General features: G+C 40.3%; 2 protein-coding genes across 4 annotated transcripts in view; one reads left to right on the top strand and one right to left on the bottom strand.

Moving 5' to 3' along the window:
- Nucleotides 1-7608, top strand: part of LOC133442628 (parvalbumin-7-like) — a 470342-nt gene extending 462734 nt beyond the window's left edge. Inside the window, exons 1-5 of one of the 3 annotated variants that reach the window (XM_061720623.1) lie at nucleotides 178-305; nucleotides 5357-5425; nucleotides 5624-5753; nucleotides 6249-6358; nucleotides 6945-7608. In XM_061720623.1, coding sequence (XP_061576607.1) covers nucleotides 5365-5425; nucleotides 5624-5753; nucleotides 6249-6358; nucleotides 6945-6970 — 327 coding nt within the window. In that variant the 5' untranslated portion in view covers nucleotides 178-305; nucleotides 5357-5364 and the 3' untranslated portion in view covers nucleotides 6971-7608. Of the gene's footprint in view, nucleotides 1-177; nucleotides 306-5353; nucleotides 5426-5623; nucleotides 5754-6248; nucleotides 6359-6944 lie in introns of those variants that run through there. The other 2 variants (XM_061720624.1, XM_061720622.1) reach the window with 2 other exon arrangements.
- A 212-nt stretch (nucleotides 7609-7820) lies between these two features.
- baiap2l2b (BAR/IMD domain containing adaptor protein 2 like 2b) lies at nucleotides 7821-19856 on the bottom strand. The gene is made up of 14 exons (XM_061720609.1): nucleotides 19803-19856; nucleotides 19622-19697; nucleotides 18654-18740; nucleotides 17615-17676; nucleotides 14879-14950; nucleotides 13758-13847; nucleotides 13511-13642; nucleotides 10832-10927; nucleotides 10231-10333; nucleotides 9838-10045; nucleotides 9133-9198; nucleotides 8605-8911; nucleotides 8459-8502; nucleotides 7821-8231 (listed from the first exon to the last, which is right to left on the bottom strand). The coding sequence occupies exons 1-14, from the start codon at nucleotides 19854-19856 to the stop codon at nucleotides 8156-8158; spliced, it is 1473 nt and encodes a 490-aa protein (XP_061576593.1). The 3' UTR covers nucleotides 7821-8155.
- Between the last annotated feature and the right edge of the window lie 732 nt (nucleotides 19857-20588).

Genomic DNA, 20588 nt, shown 5'->3' with positions numbered 1-20588 from the left:
TTGGGTGGAGATAAGCTCCAAGGGAAGTTAGATAAAGTGGTTATTAATAGGTCAACAGTGTTTGCGTAATGTCTTGACAAACCCTTCTCAAAATAGGGGATGGGGATGAGGTTGGTTTTGGGGGGGGGGGATAAGAGAAAAATGTGAATGTGTTTGGCGGCAGCTATAAAAGTTATTGTGTCCTCCCCCTCAACTTGCTCATCTTGCTTCAATCTCCAGACCTCCTCTCTTCTCCAGTTTCTCTCCATTACCTTTCCTCTTGCCTTCTTTTTCTCTCTTCTGCAGTCATCCACACCTTCATTCAGGTAAGACGTAAAAAAAAAAAAGTAATTAATGTGCCAGCTGTTTGAAAAACAAACGCACAAATGCAAATCAGAGGCCGTTCCCATGGAGACATGAGACTGAGCTCGAGGCCTTTGTGAACAAAAATTGAACAATGATTGCTGGGATTAAATGTGACAGCCAGATATGCTGCAGCTGAATCAAATCCAATTGCTAGTTGTATAAATAATAAATCTAAAGTGACAACCCCTGATAGAATATTTTGCATCTGCGTTGTGTAACACTGTTGGTCTTATACACAGCTCTGCATGAACATTATGCTAAAACCTGAAACAACCTCGCACAAGCATTCAAAATTTAAGTTGGGTGGTATTTACAAAAAAGATAACTTTAAAACCTAAGATACAATCATGATATTGTAACATATTGGAAAGCCATTATTCTGAAACATTTGGCGGGCTTCAATTATTCAAATATATGTAATCCTATTGTTGTGTAGAAATGAATTAATCACCAGGAATGACACCACATGTAAATACTGAATTGAAATGAATGTGAGATCTTCCGCAATCAGCAGAAGCAGAGGCCAAATATCTTTCTGATTTCCTTGGTATAAATATACGGCTGTTGAAGAGGGGATGTCTCTCTACAAGGTAGTTTGGTTTGATATTCATTTTGCATCTAATACATATCCACACACAAGGATCCACTTTTGTTTATTTCATTGTTTTCTACTGCACAGTGGTTGGTTTCTAATGAAAGGTTATCTTAGGGGCAGGAGTGGTTTGTGTGCCACCAGCAACAGGTCTGACTGCACAAAGCTATTACATGCTTAAGTACTTTAAGTACAGTGGTTCTTGCATGTTTTTAATGACTACAATTTACTTTGTGCAACCTGTGAAAGTTTGCCATTTGATAAACATACATGTTATGTTGCTAAAATACAAACTCAGCCATCACAGCAGTCATATTCTTCACTTTAGGATAAATTGAAGAGTCACGCAATTTGCAGAACCTATTAAGCGTCTCTGAGAGACAATGATGCAGACTATGATGATATAGTTTTATTGTTGTTATTGTTTTTGGGGAGATGGTGTCGTCTGTGACCACATTTTTTAAAGCTACTTTTATTTACAAATAAACAGTAAAATTGATTTTTCATCAATATTAAAGTTTTTAAAATACATATGCTCAATTTAATAAAGTTGTGACTCATATTTGCTACTATATTGCCTTACTTCTTCTGTTAACAGATCCCTGTCAGTGTTTGAGCACTGAAGTAACTTTTGCTGCAGTTTTGTAGTGAACTGTTTCGTTTTCCAGTCCCATACCCTGCCCTTCCTTTGGTGTTTCCCACCTATTGCCAAAGGACACCTGGCTGCAGCTCTTGTAAACCTAAACAGGATTACGTGGGCACAGAAACTGGATCAATTCATGTTTTCCAATGTTAGCTTGATATAGGATTTCAGCTGCTCAGGGCTTCCAGTGTGAAATGCTTCAATGAGTTACACATCTTAATCTATCAGTATTTGTTGGACAAAACTTTGAGAGAGACCACTTTAATATCTCACTACTCCTATGTACGTGTTTTAACACCAGGCACAAGTTGTTTGACACACAAGCACAGACTTTTTTTTTTTTTTTTTTACCTTGTCTGCACACATAATGATTGATACCATGACGGTAGAAACCAAAGGCATATATATGTGCATTATTACTATAGGAAGCAGGAACACACAGAGACACACGTCGTCAAGCACTGGAAATCTGCAACAAAAAAACCACAAACAAAACACGAAATTGGGACGGAGCCGACCAAAACACGAACAGCAATCGACCCAAATCTTGAGATCTGATCGCAGTCTGAGCTAAGCTACCGCTACTGCTACCTAACCCCAAAATCTACAGAGCAAGCATGCAGGTGAACAAGCCAGTGTGTATGTCTATGTGTGTGTATGCGTGTATGTATATGATCATGTGTGTGTGTGTGTGTGTGTGTGTGTGTGTGTGTGTGTGTGTGTGTGTGTGCGTGCGTGCGTGTGTGTGTACATGTCTTTGTGGCTATGTGTGTGTGTGTATGTATATGTTTGTGTGGCTGTGTATGTGTGTGTATACAGTGAGGAGAACAAGTATTTGATACACTGCCGATTTTGCAGGTTTTCCCACTTGAAAAGCATGTAGAAGTCTGTAATTTTTATCATACGTACTCTTCAACTGTGAGTGATGGAATCTAAAAAAAAAATACAGAAAATCACATTGTATGATTTTTAAGTAATTAATTTGCATTTTATTGCATGACATAAGTATTTGATACATCAGAAAAACAGAACTTAATATTTGGTACAGAAACCTTTGTTTGCAATTACAGAGATCAGACGTTTCCTGTAGTTCTTGATCAGGTTTGCACACACTGCAGCAGGGATTTTGGCCCACTCCTCCATACAGATCTTCTCCAGATCCTTCAGGTTTCGGAGCTGTCGCTGGGCAATACGGACTTTCAGCTCCCTCCAAAGCTCCGTTGGTCTTACATCTAGTTTCACCTGTTTAGCAGCAGAGGGGCCACCGGCAGTTCTCCCGGTGGAGTCTGATGAGGCAGCCGGCGCTGCAGCCCCAGTGGGGGCTCGCAACGAGCTTTCCTCCCACACAGACTTTACAGCGGACGAGAATGTTTTTATCACTTTTGACCGAGTAAAACTCAAAATAATGTCTGTAATTCCAGGCGTTAAACACCGCATGCTCCTGCTCTCTCGCACTCCACACTCTAAAAATCATACAATGTGATTTTCTGGATTCCGTCACTCTCAGTTGAAGAGTACCTATGATAAAAATTACAGACTTCTACATGCTTTGCAAGTGGGAAAACCTGCAAAATCGGCAGTGTATCAAATACTTGTTCTCCCCACTGTATGTATGTGACTGAGTGGCTTTATGTGTGTGTGTGTGTGTGTGTGTGTGTGTGTGTGTGTGTGTGTGTGTGTGTGTGTGTGTGTGTGTGTGTGTGTGTGTGTGTGTGTGTGTGTATGTGTGTGTGTGTGTGTGTGTGTGTGTGTGTGTGTGTGTGTGTGTGTGTGTGTGTATGTGTGCATGCGTGTGTAATAAACCAAACAAAGCTCCACCTGAAGTGTATCTATAGTGGGGGAGGGGGGGGAGCAATCCCGCCACCCGCGAGACCAGAGGCCGACAAGGAAGAACCCGGAACCCAGGCCACCAACAAACCCACAGAGGGGAGAAGTAGGAGGGAGGCAACCCACCGCCCGCGGGCGGGGCCCCCACGGCACGGGAAGAAGCAGCCAGAGATCCCGCGGCGGCGGACCGCGACCCAAGCAATCCCCGGCCACCCGGTCCGGGCCGGACACATGGCCAGGAGGCCCTCACCCTCCAGGCCAACGACCCCCACCCGGCAGGGGGCCAGCCTGCCCGGAAGAGACAGAGCCGAGAGACAGAGCCGACGCGGGCAGGTGCACCCGCCCCCACGAAAGTGGCCCTCCAGGACCAGAGGGGCGCCCCGCCGCGGAGGCAGCGGGGGGGGGCCCGGAGAGAGGGAACCCCCCAACAAGGCGATACCCGCACGGGCCCGACAACGGAGGGCCCCAGACCCAGGCATCCCATTCATTCATCCATTCACCTATCCGATTTTTGATATCCGATTCTCCCCGACACAGACACACAATCACGCACCGTTTCCCCCTCCCCGGGGGGGTCCAGCACCGCCAGAAGGCACCCCAGGCTGCACGGCGAGCCCCGCCAGGCCCGGGCATCACGACCCACCTATCCCAGGCCGGCGAGGGAACGCGGGTGATGTGGGCCCCCCTCCCGCCCCTGGTGTTGAGTGCATGTGATTAATGCCATAAAAACAGGGAGGGGGGGGGCCAAGTATCGATTTGACACCGACCCCCCCCTCCCGAACTACGTGTCCTTGTCAAATGTATTTATTAAGTGTTGAATGTGCAGTGTCTACATTGCTGTTAAAACCGTGAGGCGGGCAGTGCCGGGCCACGCGGGACAATGCCCCCCACGACCCGGACCCCACAAGCACAGACTTATTTTCCCACATATACAAAGGAGCTGTGAACTTGTTGCCATGCCCTCTAAACAGAACATCTAAACAATAAAGAGCTCAGTTGTGACAACTGCTGACATCTAGAGACTACAGCAGTGTACTACCACTAATGCTTAGCAGAGCACAGCTAAGGAACCATTCATTATTCTTCTGCATGCATGCACCTTAGCAGGAGACTATTTCTCCACAGGAATATTGAGTATTTTCATAGGAAAGACTGACTATATAACTATACTGAGTGTTCAGTATCGTTATAATGTATAAGAAAAAAATATAATCATCCTGGCAAATTCTGTAATCTCCAGTCTGACATCGTCTGTCCAAAGGAGCGATGCAAAGTGAATACATGAGTCCAAATACATGAAGAGTTTAAGGGTGATAGAAAAAAACACTGATGTACATCTCTGAGTCAATGATGAAGTGCATCTGCAGCAAAAATGCAAATTGAGTTGCATCAGTGTGTATAAGGTTATTATGTATGTGTCCCCATGGGAATATGTCAGGCGGTGTATTCACACCCTCCAGTGTTATACCTAACACTGAAATTGTCCCTGGAATGCTTCAAGGACATCGTGAATGCTGCTGACACGGGGAGCAGGGTGGAAATACTCATTGAGTTTGTTTTAGAGCATCATCTGCTTTTACACTGAAAGAAAATAACATTTCTAAGAAAGCTTAAAAAAAAGTCTTGTTTCAAGAAAATAACGTACTTTTTGTCTAGTTACATGACTATTTTGTTAGTTTTAAGAATTCTAGTCCGTTGACAGAGATATTTCTACTTAATATAAAATTTAATTTGACTAGATTTAAGAATATTAAGCTTATTTCTGAGGGTGTTGCTTTTGCTGTGTCTATTCTTTATTAATTCAGCCTTTTTAGCTGTGTTAAGAAATTTGCTTTATTCTCTAAATGCCAACATATTTGAGGTACCTTGATCCATAAAGATCTTTACCGCCTGTATCAGACCCTCCTCTGAAATTGCACCTTTTCTGTCCTTTCTCTCCTTCTCTCCAGCTGGTAGAATGGTAATGACAGATCTGCTAAAAGCTGAGGATATCAAGAAAGCTCTTGATGCTTTTACAGGTTTGTAATAATTGTACCAGTTGCCACATTTTCAGAACAAGATAAGGAAGAATCTATTGTCTTTTTGTTGCATGCATGGTAAATGTGAAACATTCTTCTATTGTTCTCCATATATAATACTGACCTGTAATAGTTTTTTATACATAAACTGTGGTGTTCTCATTGGTCAGACTGTACCTTTTGCTTTCCTTTTTGTAGCAGAAACATTTGTCCCTAAGAAGTTCTTTGAAATGGTGGGAATGAGGGCCATGACAGCTGAAAACGTGAAGATGGTCTTCCAGGTTCTGGATGTGGATGGTAGTGGATTCATAGAGGAAGAGGAGCTAAAGTGAGACGCTCAAACAGATGCAAAAACAGACCAAAAAAAAGCACTCACAAAGGCTTGAGTCAAGACAAGTGGATTTCCTTTTCTTTGTTCCTGAAGATGTTTCACCTTCCATCTAGAACGCATCATCAGTTTGAATTGACTGGTGGACAGTTATAAACTGTTGAAGTCATATGCACATTTCTTACCCTGCTATTATCCCCATGTTTTCACTGTCAATGGTTTACTGGGGTTTGGTCACATGAGTCACAGTGGGAATGGTTATGAAATTGCCTGGGTAGAATATTCAAGGATGTATTGTCGGTGTTTGGTCGGCGAAGTCTGCGTTTCCAGTTGGTTTGATTCAAGCCTTTGAGAGTTTCCATGACCTGCATCTACCCTGCATATCCAAACAGACATACTACAGTACAGCATATACCTGTGATGTCAGTGCCTGACACCTTTTCATGAGTTAACCTACAGTCAACCTTGTGTTGCATCAACTGGCACTTTTCTTAGGTTTGTACTGAAGGGATTTTCCAATGATGGTAGAGACCTGACTGACGCCGAGACAAGAGCATTCCTCACAGCTGCAGACAAAGATGGGGATGGCAAGATCGGCATTGACGGTGAGATAAAAGATAGCACTGCATAGTGTAATAAAATCAAAATCATTGTCTTGCTGTGACAAAATGAGTCTACATGATGGCTCAAGCTGGGTTTCTGTCCCTCCACAAACAGAAGTAATAAATCCTTTTTTCATGTTACATTTTATCAGATTTGTTGCTTCCCATTGACAAAAATATGTTACTAATATTAACCAAAAGTACATTTGTAAAAGTAAAAGTACAAAGACATTAGAATGCATCGAACTAACTGCAATAATGGTTCATTGTCAGTAATAATTCAAATTTTTTTTTATTTCACATAAAAATCCAAATTACTGCTTGTAATGCCACTCTTCCTCGGGTGTTGTATAGTTGTTCACAGGAGTTCATGTTTTAACAATTTAGACTCCATTCTGCTCCAAGTTTTAATGAACAGAAATTAAATTTCAAATAACAAGCTCAAATCAACTATTTATTTTTTCATCTCTCAGGATTTCCCCAAATGTTATTACTTTGTACTAAATATTTCTGAAATATGTTGCCCAGTTCAGTAGTTTAAATCAGTTTGTCCCATTTGTATTTCCCTCTGTCTTTGTTTGTATTTCAGAATTTGAGGCCTTGGTGCATGAGTAGAAGATCACTGAACCCCTTCTTCTTCCTCCTCCTCCTCTTCATCCCAACATTCATATTTTGTAACTGCCATCTTCTAATTCGTCTACCTGCCTCTCGGCCCCACATGTTGAAGTCAGACCAAGGCTGCTAACTATGAAACGCTAACAAGGCAGGCCATCTGGGAGTCACCATGAGGAGGAACACACAGGCATCAAGGGAATCAGTGTCATACCTTTTCACTTTTATACATATATTTAACCAAACATTATGTGTGGATTTCAAAATCATCAATATTGATTTCACAACGACAGCTTTTGGCCTAAAAAAAAAGAGACAAAAACACAGGTGGTAATTGTGTTGTAGATGGTGTAGATGTTTAGAGACTCCTTCAATCTTTACTTCCTTTTTCTATTTTATTTGAAGTTGTGCATTTTGTCTTTACTAATTTTATTTCTGGATTTTCACACATCATTTAGCTTTTTTCTTGTCTTTATCATTCACTTTCTGTCATTCATCTTCCTCACCTCACCTCTGTCCCCTCCTCCACCATTTCCTCACTCCCTGTCTCTAATCAGATGATGTAGTAAATAAAATCATATGAGGAGAGCTGTGAAGAGAAAGAAGACATCAATAAGAAATGATAATAAAAAATAAAAAACTTGAGCTACTGCCTCTTTTCTTATTATCATGCCCCGTAAACAGAAAAGATTATATAACTGAAGATTAAAAAAATGATAGAGGAAGGATACACATTTATTTACTTTGCTTGCCAGTGTTGAAATGAGAAGATCATGACAAATCTCATGTACGGTCTGTGGAATAAATATGTTGGTTGCCAGAGTCAGGAGGATGTTCTAACTTTTGGATCATAGTCAGGCTTCTTGTGTCCCTGTTTTTTGCTAGTATTTATGCTGGCCATAGTTCTGTGGCTAAAACATAGAGCAGTCTGAAAAGAAAAAGAAAAACTATTCGAACATCAAACAAACTAGCAACTTAGTTAATATACAAAAATTGTTCAAACTATTCTAGATCATGGTTTACTTTTTACATCTGGTATAAGTTGTTCATCTTAAATAATATCTCAGTCCCTCTGGACATCAGGAAAGGAGGCCTCACATTTCAAAAATGTCAACAAAAATATATCTCCTGTTTCCAGAACCAAATCTCCCAGCAGGAGTCACAAACTCGGCCTGCAGAGATGATAGATCAGTGGATTCGAGGAGCAGATCTGTCATTGGTTGTTGTGGGGCGAAGCTTCACTGTGGCAAATGGGTTTGTGCCTCTGAAAAGAGAGTATGATGGAAAATGTAAAGCAGTACCTCACACACTCGGCTGCTTTTAGCCAACACAGGCAAAGTACAAACACACAATGCAGTATTAGGACATACAACAATGACTCATAATTTATACGGAAAATGACAAGGTCAGGTTTTGATGCATATCAACACTGGATTTGGGGATTACAAACGTTTTTTTTTTCCTTTCTGTTAGAAAAATGATGAAAATTACCTGGGAAATAAAGGGTTTTCAGGTTGCCCTTGTGGTGACAATGTCTACGAAAAGAGAAGTTTGTCAGTGTAAACTTAAAAAAAAAGTGAAGCAGAATTGAAAAAACTAGTTACTTTATGGAGAACTGATCATTAAATATCTTGTACCTGGACATCAGCTGCTGAGTCAGCCTTCCTATCTGAATTGGGAGAGATTGCTCGAAACTCTGCTGAACCTCTTCTGAGATTCTGACTTGGTAGTGGTGGTGGAGGGGGAGGAGGTGGAGGCTTTGTCTCCATCGCTGGTTCGGCTTTCTTCTCAGGGGCCGGAGAGATCAGTTGGAAGTCAACAGAGACCCTGCGGTTGGGTGTGGCTGGAGGCGGAATATCACCATAACCTTTGCCCTCTGGTTGCTCGTTGTAGGTTTCTGCGTCCACCAGATTGTTCATGCTGTGGCTTCGACCAGAACCGCCACTGTTAAGTTTAAAAGAGCATATATAAGAACTTTCAGTGAGTTGCTGAAGGACAAGGATCTGGAAAGTTTTGATGAACATTTCCAAATGTGAAGCTTCTCTCTGCAGCCTTATTTGAGTTTCTGACATAACTGCCATCTAAATACATGATGCATTGGTGACAAAAAAAAGTCTATTAGTGTCCAGTGTCAGACTGACAGACAATCTGTCAGCAGGTCCCACCTGGTTGCTAAAGTGTTGGAGAAATCTTCAACCGGAGCCACATATGCGGCAGGGAACCAGCCCTGACTGATGAAGAGAAAACACAACAGTGTCATATATATTCTCATCCTTTCCCAAATCCATCATGTGAAACATTTTCTCAAACAACTAATCACATATTTGTCATACTTGAAACTTATGTATACAAATGTACTTTAAGTTGTTTTCAACATTTCTGCTCTAGATGCTCTTTGCAAATGGAGAGCCATGCATTTAGCAACTCCTTTGAGACTTCATTTTGTCGTTTAAAGCAGAAAAACATATATTGTATATCTTTAGCTCCTTAAAGCATACACTTGTACGTGTGTAAGTGTCTAGGTTTTTTGAATTGCTGATCAATAATCCACCTTATATAATACATAAATGTCTGCTTCTCCAAGGTCACCCCTTATTATCCTTAAAAATGACAACCCTCCTTGCATGAAAAACAAATGACATTTTTCATATATCCAGAACACTGTCTTTAAGATATGTCCAATAGTTTTCATATCTGTAGAGAAAACCAAGGTGACTGCAACATAGGTACAGTCACAGAAATAGGATGCCAAACTTTGTGGATGCTTATGGAAACACACAACATCTTTATGTAAATGTGGGTGATAAATCATAAAACCGGGGCTCTTTCACCTGCAGACATTCACATTAGTCACCCGTAAATAATCTCACCGCAGGCTGCTATCAGTGCGTCCATACAGCCAGCCGTTGCGTGACTCCTGGACCAGTACGGTGACAGTCTCTCCCCTGTTGAAAGGCAGGAGCTTTGGATTGGATGAGGAGGGGTGAGACACCAGGGCTCTCATGGTTCTTCCCGCTCCAAGACCCAGAGATTCTCCCACTGAACTAGAGCGTGAGCGGCTGGGGAGGGGAGATGGTGCTGGCAGGGGATGACAGATGCAGGAAGAATAGAGAGGTAAAAAAAAGAACAGAGCATGGGAATATTATAGAAATACATTTACAAAAGCAACACATAATATTGCTACTATTTTTTTTTTGGTATCAAACATTAAATTATTTATTACTAAATCCGAGAATTTGCTAAAAGGTATGTCTTGAGCTCACCTCTAGATGGTACCCTGCCCAGCGCCTGCTGCTCTCTCCTGGCCCAAGACATATCCTCATCTCTGGCAACTGTCTGCAGCAGGGAGCTCACTGAACCTCGGAGCTTTGCAGACACAACAAACAAATCATGAATTACCTACCGGGTCCACTCTCATCTTTTTTGTGGAATCTAGGAAAAGTCTAAAGAGGGCAGATTAAGTTCTGAAGCAGCGGTGTTACACGTTGGTGTTAGATTTAGTTGGGAGAGTTGTACAAGCCTGCATATGTGACACCTAATTAGGTGTGTACTATTTAAAATTCAGAGTAAGCTTGAGGGTATGATCTTTCAAACATGGGTTTATCATCTATTTTTAATTCTTATCAGTAGGTGGGATAAAAGATAACGGCTCATTGAGATTTTGCACTAGCCTTATTTGAGAATTTGCAGTACTTCAAATAAGTTGACGTTTCATTTTTTTAATGATGAAAATAGGCACTGATGCAGTAACTCCAAAACGGACAGTCTTTTTACGGCCTGCTTAACATATGTGTCACTAATTTAGTAAAGAATAATGTTGGATATGAATAGAAATAATTAACTAAACATATGAAGTGCTGGCACCTGCAACTCTTGGTCCAAATGGGTAGGAGTTTGAGATCTGGTCTCGTTCACTTTCTCCTTCCATCCATCTGCCTTTTGCTGGAGAGATCCACCAGCCTGAAACCAGATGATATAGTTGCTGAGTGTCTCATTAAATCTTAACCTAATCCGGCGGGAGCATGATTAACATCCACTTCAGTGAATTAGATCATCCATGTTGAGACTGAATTTCCTCACATAATCAAGCAATTATCAATATGTGGATCACATAGAGCCCTGCTCACAATGTGCTGGAATGTTCGCATAGCTGATATGGAATTGCAGCTTGGCGATATTAGCTCTGGGCAAGACATCAAGGTAAAGATAGAACAATAACAGTGGGTCGAGTTTATTAAGACCTCCCCTCAGTGCAGAATCAAATTTGGGAAATTGCCATCTGACTATGGTCTGCAAATTTGTTTTGTAGTTTGTTTGTTTTTTTGCGTGTTGGGCTATATTTTGCACTTCAAGTGAACTTTGGCCTTGGTTGCGATATTTATATTATGTGGGCCCAGTAGTACCAATGCTTTCACTGTTTACTTACTCTGACAGGCATTTGTCACATTGTCACAAGATTTTTTATAAGTAATGCTGCAAAATTCAAATACATTTCATTCAGTTTCTGATGTCAAAAATGATTCAACTTAATTATCTTTATTCACACTACATAAATGTAATCTGTTAACATAAAAAGTAGTTTCCACATAAATGATGACAAAGTTACAGTGGGTAACAATCAAGGCTATCTACTGGCAGAAATACAATATTACATTATGGATTGTTTATTGCAATAAGCATAGAAGATAAGAGTTATTGCTATTTTATCCCCCTTGAAAAATAAAAACAGTTTATACTGAAAGCGTAACCTTTCTTAAGCCTACAGTTCGTTGCACTCCCAAGTTTCTAAAATACCTGCTTTTTTCAAATATGCTTGAAGAGGGAAGGTGAGTTGCAATTTATTTCATGTTTGTGTCATGTCACTGCAGCTTTAACGTTGAGCAATTATTTTTTCAAGATCTATAAACCAATGTGTAGACAGTCTAACACCTTGTCCTAACTGGACGCGAGCGTCCGACTATCGCGTCGCACTGCGTGGCATCGGACGCTCTCTGTCCACACTGAACGCGTTATCGGCCCCCCACGTTCTTTTGATTGACAGCTGAAACTCGCTTTTTAAAAGGCTGATTTATGGTTCCGCGTTACACCAACGCAGACCCTACGACGTAGGGTACGCGGCGACGCGCATCGAACCTTGCGCGTCGCCGCATAACCTATGCCGTAGGCTACGCCGTCGATTTTATGCGGAACCATAAATCCGCCTTTATTAACCGCAGTACCCGCCCGTGCGCTCCTGAAAGAAACTCCTAAAATAACTCCTAAAAGAGTAAAGAGACAAGTAAAAGATGGGTGATTACTTGTAATCTTCCCACGTTTGTACTTTCTAAACAGAAAACAAGCTTGATATTGTGATATTTAGCCTAAATGTTCTTCTATTCTCTTCCTGCCGCTCACATTGAAAGCCGGTTAAAGCGCTGTAGGAAACAGTCATGATGAGGAACGGCTGATCCAGTTAGTTGAAATGAGAAGTTATCTCTATGATACCTCCTCATTTCACTACAAAAACCTCAATAAAGTGACAGAAAGAAATACTATCCCATTATTATATAGGTCCCGGAACATCGGGAGGGAGAGAAAAGGTCTTGTAAGTGGGGAAAAAAAGCAGAGAAAAGGGCCCTTTTCTCTTTTTTCTGATTAAATGCATCCAAAATAGACAAACAGGCGATCTATGAGTAACTTCAAAGAAAAATAAAACACTGAGAGAATATGGATAAAAGGGGGTGCCGGATCCGATCAAATACTGGATCTTGTTCCGGCAGGATCCGGCACAAATTAAGCCCTGATAAGATTCTTATTATTATATCTTTTTATCTTATCAGAACCTTCCAGCTCCCTGGCGATCTCCCTCCAGCCAGCTGCCACTTTATTGAGGTTCTTGTATTGAAATGACTGTTTCCTACAGCGCTTTCAACTGGCTTTCAACGCGAGCGACAGGAAGAAAATAGAAACAGGGGGTCCGACAAAATCCAGCTCAAAACGCCGCATCGCGCTGCGCCGCTCGCAACCAGTATGGACAGTGCAATAAAAAATAAATGGAATTGTTTTTGACGCTGACGCTCGCTCGCGTCGCATGCAGTGAGGACACGGTGTTACTGCAATAAAAAGTCAGTCTTAAAGCAGCACAATGTAACTCTTCCACCTTCATATAATATTTCCAGAGTCATTGTGATGGTACATCAACTTCCAACAGGTTTAATGACACCTCTGTCATGGTCTGAGGGGTCTGTATCGCCTTCACTGGCACTATGTAACTTTGAGGTGGATGGTAGGAACCCTTCCACACTACTGGTAAAGCACTACCACTTTTGTCCAAAGGAGCCGCCAAACTCAACAAAAGCTGAAAGTTACATTGTGCTGCTTTAATATGGTGACAATTTTAAACTTAACCTTTATAAACATACATACAGCATTACAACACTTAAAACCCTGCGTTAAACCAAGAGTTTCAGATATTGTTCCTAATTTCAGAGAAATATAGAAGGTTATGGGTTCAAGAAAGTGCAGTTTGATCTGTTGTTGGCACTGGCAAGTCTGTATGTATACCTTATTTATTAAGAAGAGTAGTGATTGTGTGAGGCCGCAGTGCTTCTCTGCCAAGAAGCGATACCTCCTCTCCTCTTCCTTGAGGATGTCCTGCTGGCTCTGTCTCAAGTACAACATGTATTCACTGTTCTCCTAAAAACACACAGTGAAATATTACACATAGTACGGTACAGAAGAGGGAGTGGGAGTGCATCTGTGCTAATTTGCAACCTGTGCCGTGTTTACACATGTAAATTTGGGTAGTTACCAGAGAGTCTCTGAAGGTTCCACGTCTGAGCTGTTTCTCGAGAGCCTCCGCCTGGTTCCTCACCTCCAGCTCATACACTCTGCGACTGCCCTGCAGCACAGCAAACCATTTAACATAAAAATGAAACATTTTCTTGAATTTGTGAGAACGTGGTGCACAGAGTAATGATTATGTTGGCATTGACTGGCTGTTCTCTCTCATCTTGGTGGCCTTCCATGGCTTAGGATGTTTTTCTTTTACACCACTAAAAACACTTTTGCGGGAAGTCTGGTCTTGACCAATTTACATGTTAACCTTTTTAGCAAATTTCACCTGACACCAAAGTGCTTATTTACTAGGTAAAGTAAAGCAGACAAGAAGGGGGAATTAAGATGGAGGAGTTGAGGAAATAAGTTATGAAAGTGGAAAGTTTTCCTTCAGAGCCATGATATTTAAGTATACATAATACATGTGGCAGAGCTGCATTATTTTAATATTTATTTTTTAGACTGCATTTAAATTCATGATCTGTTACAGTTGACATATTTTACCATGCAAGTCCTGGCATCAGAAGCTCATCACAATTTGTCATGAAAAAGACATGGAAAGGACTGTTGTCCTATTTAATGGATCTTCACAGATGAGCTTCACAGCTTCTTTGAAATCAGAGGATAATATAATAATTAAGGGTTATTAATAGGGGGGTCATTAAGCTTTCCTATTAATCTTCATTATATTTACTTCTTTTATACTTATTATACTTACTTCTTACTGCTTCATTGTGTGTAAAATCACCAGTTACTTAGTCACCGTTATGTTTACATACACAGAGTGACTGTCCACAATATCTCTTAGATAGTCAATACTGTGCACAAACATTTTTGTATAAACATAAATGGTTTTATTTATTAACATATTTAAAAAATAAACGTAAGATATGTCTGAATGTGTACTGTAGTTAGAACTGCTGCAGTTTTGACCAGAATGCATTTGTTAAAGAGCTCTGATCTAATTTTTTGTGGTTAACTGGAGGTCATAATAAAATGTAGTGATAAATGGATTTAGGGGAAAAAAACGCATGAATAGTTATGTATTTTTATGCAAACTTCTCATTAAGAATGTTCTTACTAAAAACCACTCACATCAATGTATTCCTCATCCAACTTGACTTTCTTCTCCATCGCCTGCAGCACCTCTATCTGGAACCACTGAAACTTTAGCAGGAAGGGAGACAATTACAGAAACAGCCTCCTTGTACAAACATTACTGCTTTAAACATTAGGTTGAGTGATTGAATTGACTACATCTGTATGTGCTCTTTCCTCAGGCCAACTATTTAATTACTGGCCATGCCTTGCTCCTTCCCATAAACAAATGCAACACAGTAAAGCACACAGCTTTAAGTGGCTGCATGAATTTCAAGCAGAGTAATGAGAGTTTTTATAATCTTTGCATAAAACCCAGTTTTGGTCCTTGAGCATATTGCAGTGCAAGCGAAATGTGATTCAATCCGCACCTACACAAACTGAATTTGCTCATGATACGATAACCTTTCTGAACTGTGTTAAAACACAACAATATACAATGGGGCATAAAAGTATTTAGTCAGCCACCAATTGTGCAAGTTCTCCCACTTAAAAAGAAGAGAGAGGCCTGTAATTTTCATCATAGGTACACTTCAACTATGAGAGACGGAATGGGGGGAAAGAATCCAGGAAATCTCATAGTAGGATTTTCTCTGAATTAATTAGTAAATTCCCTCGTTACCTGTATTAATGGCACCTGTTTTAACTTTAACACTGATAATCTCCCTCGATCTGGGGCTCCACGCAAGATCTCACCCCCGTGGGGTAAATATGATCACAAGAACCGGTGAGTAAAAATCCCAGAACCACACGGGAGATCTAGTGAATGACCTGCAGAGAGCTGGGACCAAAGCAACAAAGCTACCATCAATAACACACTACGCTGCCAGGGACTCAGATCCTGCAGTGCCAGCCGTTTCCCGCTGCTTAAGCCAGTACATGTCCAGGCCCGTCTGAAGTTTGCTAGTGAGCATTTGGATGATGCAGAAGAGGATTGGGAGAATGCTATATGGTCAGATGAAACCAAAATACAACTTTTTGGTAGAAACACAATTTGTCGTGTTTGGAGGAGAAAGAAAGCTGAGTTGCATCCAAAGAACACCATACCTACTGGGAAGCATGGGGGTGGAAACATCATGTTTTGGGGATGTTTTTCTGCAAAGGGACCAGGACGACTGATCCGTGTAAGAGAAATAATGAATGGGGCAATGTATCGTGATATTTTGAGTGAAAAACCTCCTTCCATCAGCAGGGCATTGAAGATGAAACGTGGCTGGGTCTTTCAGCATGACAATGATCCCAAACACATCGCCCGGGCAACGGAGGAGTGACTTCGTAGGAAACATTTCAAGGTCCTGGAGTGGCCTAGCCAGTCTCCAGATCCCAACCCCATTGAAAATCTTTGGAGGAGTTGAAAGTCTGTGTTGCCCAGTGACAGCACCAAACCATCACTGCTCTAGAGGAGATCTGCATGGAGGAATGGACCAAAATACCAGCAACAGTGTGTGAAAAACATTATGAAGACTTACAGAAAACATTTGACCTCTGTCATTGCCATCAAAGGCTTTATAACAAAGTATTGAGATTAACTTTTGTTATTGAATAGGGGTGTAACGATACACTAATCTCACGATACGGTACGATACACGATATTGAGGTCACGATAACAATACGATACGATATTATAGCAGTATTTTTTTAACAAGCTTGAATGAGGAACATATGACTGGAAAAAATTGTCTTTTATTTGAAAGACACAAAATACAAAACAATGCTGTACGTTTGCCCTATTGTTACAGTTTGTAATGCTTTATAACTGTTTAAGTTTTAAAGAGCAAGCCAGGCCAACCATTTTCCACAAACTGAACTAAAAGTAAATGTCAGGTTTGCATTATGCATCTTCAGTTTCATACAAGTAAAAATATTTTGCCACAAACTGAATAGTTTCTCTCATGTATGACTTTACTTTTTTCTTTTCCAGAAACTAAAATTAAATAAATAAAAGTATATAAATAAACTATGAAAAATCCCAAACTCAAAATGCAACATGACTGTTATTTAGTGTTATTTTATTTATTTATGACAGAGCTAAGAGCTTGAGCCACATGCTCCCAGCCTTAGGCCATAAGGTGAACCCTGTTATCGTTTCATCCCGCTCCCACCTTTGGGGACGACACAATCTTTACATCATAAAAAAGATTGATTCATGCTCACCTTACAAGTAAAAGTTCAGAGTTCAAAACCCCTCAAGAGTCCCGTGATCGGGACCACAAAACGGTACTAGTTTCTTCTGAGCGGAGTAAGATTTTCGTCCGCGGGTCGAGGCGCGGTCGTCACGTAATCCCGCTGCACCAATAGGATGCGCGTTACTAGTAAACACAATATTTTAATATTAATAACCCAATATTAATAACCCAATATCGCGATACAGTTTGTCACCTCCACAACACGTATCGTGATGTTTTTGTATCGCGAAATTTCGTGGCACGATATATTGTTACACAACCATTAATGACCTTATTTTCCGCTATAATTTGCAAATACATTCTTTAAAAATCATGTGATTTTCTGGATTTTTTTTTCATTTTGTCTCTCATAGTTGAAGTGTACCTATGATGAAAATTACAGGCCTCGCTTATCTTTTTGTCTGACTAAATACGTTTTTGCCCCACTGCCCTTGGTTAAATTTGAAAGTTTTTAAGCACTTATAGATTTGTTAACATACATGTTTACATTGAATATTTGGCTGGTTTTCAAAATGAAGGTATTTTGTATTTACTGAAGTGTACTGACCACCCCTTCCATCTCTGCAGTGAGTCGTCTTTGCGTTTCTGACATCTGGATCAGGACATCCCCTGTTTCCAGCAGGAAAAAAAAGAGAAAAGTAAACTTGACAGACCAACACCAGACCATCACTAGCAGAAACATCACCAACACAAAACATCTTGGTGAATATGGAATAGAATGTTATGTTTATATCCTCTATTATCATATACATACTAAATAAAACAAAACTTCCATTGTCATTTACAAAAATTGCTTTCAATGTTAATTTTATAAAAAATAGCAAGTAACATTTCTCCTTTGGTCATATTATCAGTCAGTTTGTGTGAATCTGTAATTACTTCTAACACCCATTTCTTGGTAGGACTGTGAGTAATTACTAATTACTGAGTTGTAATGCATTGTGTGTAAATCAAATATCTAATTACTAATTAGATATTTGATTTACACACAATGCATTACAACTCAGGCCATCCAAATTAATTTAATCAAACTACCGGTAGCTCGACTGCTAAGAAGGTGGAAAGTTAGATTAATCTTTTATTACTAGTGCTTCCAGCCTTGTCTATTGTGTTCAAGTGCAGCTGGATGACTATCTCCATATATAATTCATGGGGTGTCATTTAATAGGGCCTGTTGTCTCACTGTGGCTCCCTGACCTCCACGGGTAGCTGAACAGGCAGAACTAGGTGGATCATGCTGTACTATGGACATGGCTTAATAAAAACAATGATAATTCTTACTCTTGATGTTTAAACACAATTCTAGAGTTACAGTGAACACAATGCTTGACTAAAATATTGTACATTCACATGCATACATCAGTACTGTTCACACAAGAACGTACATGAAAAGTAGTCCACAAAAACATAATTAAACATAAGATAATTCACAAGATAAGGAAGAACAGTTTAAGGTCACTAAATGTGTATGTGGAAGTTACTTTCTATGAATCAATATGTTTGGGCTTGATATTAATGACCCTCCAGTTCTGATAACGTTCTGAATTTGAGACAATTACCACACACTCACATGGACTCACTCTTACCGAGAGAACGAGATGAAAGCGTGTGAAGGGCCTGATCGCCCATCTTAGCCACGGCACTGAAGTAAGCCTCACTGCAAACCGCTAAAGCTGTAGTCAAAACACACGCAAAGGCAGCTTTTCAGATAAAATGATTAAGATTAACTCGTAGTAGCAGTAATACCAGTAACAGTAGCATCACACATTTACAGTGTTCTTAATGGGGTCAGTCAGGGCTGTTTTTATTCATTAGGAACAGGAGTCTTGTGGTGCTGTAAAGTGATCAGCGACTCTGGTCCAGGAATAGCCTCATACCACTGGGTTTTACGTTACCACACTGCCCCGAGACCGGTGGCCTGTTTTAGTTTTATTATGTAGAGGAACGCAGTCATGATGAATGCTGCTCCAACAATTACCAGCGTAACACAAGAAAGAAGTGACTCTAATGTGATTTGAGGAGACACAAGCTGAAAATCTGTCTGATAATGCTATGACAGTGAAATATTTACGGCATTCATTTTTTGAATTTTTTGAATTCTGATGGCTCTGTGGTGCAATGCATAATAAAGCCCTAATGTATAACTTCACAAGGTGTTACATTTACTATTCAAACATAAGGCACATTTAAAAAAAAAGCCTTTTAAAACATGAGGGTTATGTTGAAAACTTCAAACAACTTTATCTGAGGTTAAATCTTCTGTTTTGATTGTAAAATACAGACTTTTTCCTAACTTTTATAAGTATTTTGTCAAACGTTTTTGTGTTGAAGCAACATGTTTGTCATTTCGGCTCGGACAGGTAGCATAGGTTCAAGAAAACAACCCTAGTAACTACTACTATTACCACAACTACTAGTACCATCAATACTAATAATAATAATAACTATTATTATATGGTTTTTATTACAGTTAACCCAAATATTTGGAAAATTCTTTAAAAAAACAAAACAGAGATAAGCCTTATTTCACCCAGCGACCCACCAACTGACTCACCTTGGAAAGCCTTAACGTAGCTGTTTCCAAGTGCAACAAGCTTCTGAAGACCAGGGTTAAAGTACTCCATCAGGTTCTAAACACACACAAACAGGTCAAATGGAGAAACTCGGCTGCACCTCAAAACATTGACTGCCCATGTTTCCAAATCATGACAAAGAAACTGATGAAGAAAACTTACTGTGTAGACACTTAAAGTTGATTTGTGCAACTGGTCACTGCTGACTCCTGACATAGTGACCAATTTAAAGACAAAATTCAACTTTGACAAAGAAAATCCTCTGAAAACGTTGGTCAGAGACAGAATAAGCTTCAGTAAAATGTCTAGCTCCCAGCTTTAGAAGAAGTTTCCGCAGACCTTCTTATCGCAATGTCTTCAGAGAAAGTCACCTTTACTGCTATACTGGACTTTCTGCTGTTGATCCAAAGATAGTAATACCTGTCTGACTGAATGATAAAGCTTTCCTAACTCTTCCTCCCTTTTTCTCCTTTACCCCCCCGGTCATCACCTGCTTTCATGGAAAGAGCAAGCATGAGAGGAGAGAAAAGGGAGTAAGTGGCATTGATAGGACCAGATGAATTATTGATTGCAGACCCGAAAGGAAAATAGGATAGCCAGCAGTCCGAGATGCAACGTACAGATTTATACCTGTGGTCAAACAGAACATCCCCGTATTTTGCATATAAGAGATATTCATGATTATGAAAAATGATAAGTCTACTCATTGGCATCAACAGTTGAGAGTGGAAATTAAAAAAATGCATCAAACAACTAAGTTAGTGATGCTAATTATACTGACACTGTTTAAATAATTCTAATTCTCAAGTCTACCAAATTAGTTACCATGGAAATATAAAAGAAACAGGGTTACTCTGGAGCAGGAATGGGAAACTTCAGTCCTCGGAGGCCCCTGTCCTGCATGTTTTAGATGCTACCCTGCTTCAACACACCGTGGTACACGTGGCT

This window comes from Cololabis saira, chromosome 1 (genome assembly GCF_033807715.1).
Source record: "Cololabis saira isolate AMF1-May2022 chromosome 1, fColSai1.1, whole genome shotgun sequence".
In the NCBI taxonomy this organism is placed as follows: Eukaryota; Metazoa; Chordata; class Actinopteri; order Beloniformes; family Belonidae; genus Cololabis; species Cololabis saira.
The sequence above is the reverse complement of the archived record's forward strand: the minus strand, read 5'-3'. Positions and strand labels throughout refer to the sequence as shown.